General features: G+C 46.0%; 1 protein-coding gene across 4 annotated transcripts in view; it reads right to left on the bottom strand.

The window, feature by feature from the left end:
- Positions 1-714: 714 nt before the first annotated feature.
- ERBB4 (erb-b2 receptor tyrosine kinase 4) overlaps positions 715-6,000 on the bottom strand; it is a gene marked incomplete at its 3' end in the record, with an annotated part of 614,339 nt that continues 609,053 nt past the window's right edge. For 2 of the 4 annotated variants that reach the window (XM_082056775.1, XM_082056772.1), the window contains 3 exons: positions 4,682-4,729; positions 3,400-3,691; positions 715-1,151 (listed from right to left, as the gene is read on the bottom strand). In XM_082056775.1, the coding sequence (XP_081912901.1) occupies positions 715-1,151; positions 3,400-3,691; positions 4,682-4,729 (777 nt within the window). The remainder of the gene's footprint in view (positions 1,152-3,399; positions 3,692-4,681; positions 4,730-6,000) is intronic. The other 2 variants (XM_082056773.1, XM_082056774.1) reach the window with 1 other exon arrangement.

The raw sequence follows: 6,000 nt of genomic DNA, 5'->3' as shown, positions 1-6,000 counted from the left end.
CATGTACCAGTTCTGAGCTGGAGTCTCTGCGGTTAGGAATTGGCACAAAATCATGGTGTGGCTCAGAGAAAGGCTTTAGCTGTGTATTAGAGTCACATCATCATTTCTTGGAAAGCCACGATGAAGATCTGAATGATTATGAAAAGCCACGTTAGCCATTTTAAGTCGCTGGGATAGAAAGTGTTAGAGAAAGAAATTGGATTCTCAATCTCAATTACTATGCTATCACACATGATATAAAAATTGTCCATCTTTCACCCTAATGGAAACTGCATTGAGATTTCCAGGAATGCTGTACAGACTCTCTTCAGTTCCTGCTGAAAGAAAACAGCCTCTCTGTGGCTTTCCCTACCACGTCTGGCTTGAATCACTGAGAACTCACTCCAACACAGGCAACACTGCCACTGGCCTCTCCTGCTGCTGTCTGGCTTCTCTGACTGTCCGACCCTCCGGATCTGCGGAAAGTGAGAAACGCCAGGTTGTACATGCCTTCTTTCAGTCTCTTTCCTTCCTTCTTTCTAGGTTCCCAACCCAATCTGCAAATGACTCCAAGACATCCATTCACTTGGAAATATAAAAAATGAGAGAACTGGCAAGAAGAGGAAGCTCATGGCAGAAAGAAAGGGAGGGAGGGAGGAGAGACAGAAAAGGAGAGAGAGAAAGAGCGAGGCAGCTAGAAGGGGTTGCCTTTCCACTTCTGTAAGACCGCGGTCGCTACACCACCGTATTCCGGTGTCTGTAGGGTGGCGGGGGCAGCACAGTGCCAGGCTTCAGGGAGAACTCGGAGAGGTATTCAGGATTCTCTGCCACAATGGGCCGGATCCGTCCGTTCTGTTTGTAAAAGTATTTTGTGCTGTACTCTTGCAGGTAGTCCGGGTGCTGGAGGGTGCTTCGTGGGGGCAGGCTGTGATTCCAGTAGTCTGGGTTGTCGAAGGCCTTCTTGGCTTTCTCCGGCAAATTGTTCTTCAGGTACTCGGCATTTTCCAAGGTGTTTGCAAAAGTGTTGAGGTACAACGGCTCATTCACGTACTCATCCTCTGCTTTGGGCTGCCCATTTGGAGCGTTGTGATATTCTGGGTTGTCCACAGCTTGGAGATCTCCATTCTTTCGTCGGGAAACAAATGGGTTCTCTTCCACTGGGTTTAGGTAATCTAAGGAAAGATTAAAAATAAATCAACAAAGAGAGGGACTAATCCATCTGTATTAACACCAGGCTGTGCCAGAAGCAGTACTGGAGCTTGTGCATCCTTCCAGCCCAGCCACTCATTCCAGAAAAGCTGGAAATCAAACTACAGCTCTTGCTGAGCCACAGCCCGTGTGTCTTGCTTGATCCTGGCCTTCCTCTGTGTGTCTTTGACAGAGCCAAGCATGTCAAGTAATTTCTGCCGCTGCTGCTGACTCTGTGCAACCTTGGACATATCAGTCAAACCCTCTGCTACACAGTCTTTCCACCCAGAAAGCTCTATAGAAATCTTAGCTAAGCCTCCCTGCACAAACACCATCCCCAAGGGCTAACTTCTAAGACAGCTTCATTTCTAACAGAACAATTTGCCTGATTAAAAACCTTCCATCCCTGAAGGACAAAGGGCCTCGAAGCATAATGAAAAAAATGATTCAGATGAGCCCTGGAAAGGGTACAAGAGAGTCTTACACCAGCTCCAAACCAGGAACTGGAGCAGGCTACAGTTGTTTCAAATCACTTTCTGTGGATTAACACCACAAAAAATTGTAGCTCATGTGCAGAAAGGTTTTAATGCTGTCGTGGAAAGCTAGACAGGGGGTGGGGAGGGAAGAGAAACATAAAGAGACTGGCTGTCCTAGGTTAAAAAGGCACGCTTAGTAAGGTCTCGCCCACGGTCACACACAGGTGACTGAGCCACAGGGCAATGGATGTGTTGAGTACCATGTCCTGCTTTGTTCTGTGTGTAAAAAGGTCTTGCTGCAAAACAGAAAGCCCATCAGCCTGGGCAGGAGGGAGGTCACTGACACTGCGAGCGGGCTGCAAAGGCAATGGCGTGGAGGTGGGCCAGGGACAAAAGGAACTGGGGGTGGGACCATTGCGGCAAGATAGTCAAAAGCATCCAGTTCATCCAGGGCTGGAAATGATCAGATCAAATCCACTTCTGCCTTTCAAAGAAACAGGCCCCTCTCTGTATGGTCCTCACTTCAGCTCTGCTTTTATCCAGGACAGGGACAAAACTATTAAATGCAAAAGTTCAAGACTTTGCAAGTACCTTTGGCCACACAGCTAAAACTTTGCTGAATCTAAGAGGAGGAACAGGTAAATGTGCCCATACCAAAAGCACTGTGAGAGTATCTTTTTTTCAGTGACGACAACCAAGAAGTGCTTGGACTCAAAGCCCCCAGCTGACAGAGAGCACAGAGTGTTGTGGCCACACTGTGACATCCATGTGCCTGTGCCCAGGGAGACTGGAAAGAGGTGTCTCCTCCTAAGCTGCTACTACCGCATCCCCACGGGCTCAGGTGGCACCTGTGAAGCTCCCCAGGGTGAACCAGCATGTGAAGATACGCACGAGCTCACACTGAAGCAAACTCACAGCATCAAATCTCCTAGTGCAAGGGTGGTTGTGAAGTGCAGGGCCATGAGTGCACTCCCAAAATCACTGCTGCTGTGGGCCAAGCCCCAGGATTCCCTCCATTTCCACCACATAACACAAAGGGTAATTTTGAAGCAAACTCAGTAGTTACTTGGCATTTACATTTGCATTAATTAATTTATTTAAAGCTAATGCAAAGGTTTGGAAGCAAATTACTAATGACATATCCCCTCACATGTAAATGACTGCTGTCACTATTTAAAAAGGAAGAAACAAATGACGGCAAACTGGGAAGTGTAGCACTCTGAGCTGGCACAGATCGAGGAAAGCCTCACCTTGTAGTGATGGTCTCTCTGAAGCACATCTTGTTCTTTCAATCCTAAACTTCTCTTGGGTATAAAATGCCAACTGTGTGTATCTGCTCTGTCATATGTTCAACATGACATTTACCAAGTGCAATGCCATGAAGATGAAGAAGATCAATAAACAAAGCAAAGTGGACACTATGGCCAAAGATAGATCATTTTCTTGGAAATCACTGAAGATTTGTGTTTGGATAAGAAGGGGGTTTGGGTTGTTTTTATTCCTCTCTCTTCTTATTTCCCAGAAAGAAAAGCAGGAATCACCAAACTTGACATATTGGTGCATTTGAGCTTTTCTTAGTAGAAAATTAAGTAAATAAAAATGAATCCTCATGCAAAGAAATATTAACTTAGCCAGAATGTTTCAACCTGGCTGCGTTGCTCAATAAAGCCATTTCTGGTGAAAAGCTGCTGATGTAGAAACACAGAGAATGAAGTCAGACTAGACCAGGAGCTTCTTCGGAAAGACAATTTCTTACCTGTTTTAGGCTTGTCTCGCATCGGCGTCATGTACCCGTCCTCATCCAGCTCTCCCCGGACAACCCGCTCGGGTATGAAGACGGTGGGATCAGCACTGTACCTCTGGGTGCTGCTGTCCTCTTTTGCCAGCGTTGTCACTTGTTTTCGTAGTGTGCCATTACAGCAAGTGTCTTCAAAGATCTCTGCTGTGGCCCCTTGAGCAACTGTGGCTTCAGGTATTATGCAGCCAGGAGCTCTGTACGGCATCGGCACTTCTGCAGCGTAGCCACCATCTCTATACACAAACTGGTTCTGTTGAAAAACAAAAAGGCAGCATGGGGAAGGAGGCTCTGAAGGGAGAGAAGATCCAACAGCAAGTAATCTCTGCGGCTCCTGTGCTTTTCCTGCCAAACTTGCTCAATGATGCATTTCACCGGGCAGGAGAAGACTCCTCCATCCTACAGACTACTGCATTTCCAGCATTGTGGGATCAGCAGCAGCACAGGCTCTGTTGTGGACCGGCAAAGCATTCATCTGCCTGGTGGTGCTGGGTGAGCTTCCCCTCCCAGAGAGGCACCATGGGTATGGGGAGGGGAGCAGGGAAGCAAACTGGCTGTGTGGGTCTGGAAACAGGCCTAGAAATGGGGCAGGAAAACTTGTCTCCTGTGTCAAGATGTGGAGGTTGGATATACATAGCTGCAAGAGGCAAATACAGTATCTTCTATTATTTTGGCAATCTCCTCTAATTTTGGAACAAACCCCTTAAATCTCATGTTAGGGAAACCTCCTACTGCAAAGGGGACTGGGGATGGAGGACATTATCACCTCTGAACTTAGTTCCTGGAGGAACTACTTCTAGGGTGTCCTGCAGTGACAACCTTGCAGTCCCCCAAACACTATGTAATTCCATCAGGTAGTGCATTTCAGGCTGGTGAACCATGTTCCTATTGGTACCTCAACTCAACCTACCATTTTGCTTGACAGCAAGGGTGTGGAAGGATGTTTAGACACCATGACCTACAAGTAGGAAGGAAAGAATGTACAGATTCATACAAGCCTGTTACCTAAATGGTTTTTCAAGAAAATCTGGCAGTTGGCAGAATTTTGCATGTGGGTCCATAGAGCGTGCACATGAATCCAGACGCAGTATAGAGATCCTGGCTATTCGACTGCTTACATACACACTACATTCGCTGTTGGTTTTTGAGCCATTTATGTAGGAAAAAGGGGTTTGAAACAGAAAATATGTAGTGAAGGAAGGAGGAAAACCTAAAGGATGAAGGTTGAATGTGAAATACTTACTCCTGACATAGGGGTGTAGGCAGGAGGAGGGCTGTGTCCAATTTCACTCTAATAGGAAAGAAAAATGGAATGATGGATACATAATAGGAGGTCACATGAATGAAACAAGTCACATGAGCTGTATGATCTAATGGGGAGAAACATGCATATCAGATTTCCTAATTGAATCCAAAATTCAAAGAATTCAATCATGGCAAACATCTCATCAACGTTAACAAGCTGTGTGCCTTGCCAGCCTTAGGGAGGGCTACTGAGCTCCTCTGGCTGGGTAAGGGCACCTACAGGTAATACACACCTGTATATCCTCCAAATGTCTCATGTCTAAGTTTTGGGAAGGCAGATCGTACAGAAAGAATGATGGACGGTGCACTCAACTTCAGAGGAAACACAGGGCAAGAGAAGCACAGAAAGCACTGAGCCCTAAGCCAAGGCTTCCCTTCCCAGGGACAGAGCAGGAGAGGGATGAGCAGGAGGGCAGGAGGGTGCAGGACTGTCATTAGACTGTCACAGCTAGCTTAACTATCAAAGGAAAAACAGTCCTTAGGCTTTGGTAAACCCAAATAGCACAGCAGCTCCTGGATTTCAAGACTCCAGCATGCTGTGATCCTGCTCTCAACATATACCACCCTTCTAACGTTACCTCTGTATCATAGGCTTAGGGGTTTTACTGAGAAGTCTGGAGGCTGTACATCACAGTATCCATGCAGATTGTTTCAAAAACATATCCATACCAAGAAATATACCAAAACGAAAATAAAAGATGACATATATCCTCACATAGTAACAACTGGATGTACTACAGTCAACCCTTCCCTTACAGGCTTCTTGCCAAAACATCAGGATGGAGATGATGGTCACAGTCAAATATCTTACTTTATAAATGAATGCTTAGGCTTTAAGCCTCCAGATTGCATGAGAGTGAAAAGAGCTGTAGCAACACTGTGCTAGTGGGACATGCAGGGGAGCAGAGTTCGCTGCTGTCTGCTTTTCACAGACACTAAACCAGTGACCGCAACTGCTCCTTTTCTGTTCCATACTGCGCCATGCTATATTACACACCTTGAATTTACATCCTTCTGTTTTCACAGAGGCACTACCATGAGTTTCAACTTGAGGTTCATTGATCCTAGATTAATAAGGGGAGAGCTGTCTTGAACTACTTTTAATTCACAGCCCACACTGATCTCTTTAAGGTAACTTAGAAAAACAAGTTTCTTGTCAGTGGGCTTGGCTTCAGTACACAGGGCCATGTTCCTCTGCCAGTACATGTCTAGGTGATTAGCAACCTAAAAAAAATCTTGTTCTAGGATGAACACATT

The sequence above is a fragment of the Streptopelia decaocto genome, assembly GCF_964273445.1.
Source record: "Streptopelia decaocto genome assembly, chromosome: 6".
Taxonomy (NCBI): Eukaryota; Metazoa; Chordata; class Aves; order Columbiformes; family Columbidae; genus Streptopelia; species Streptopelia decaocto.
This window is presented reverse-complemented; position numbering and strand designations above follow the sequence as displayed.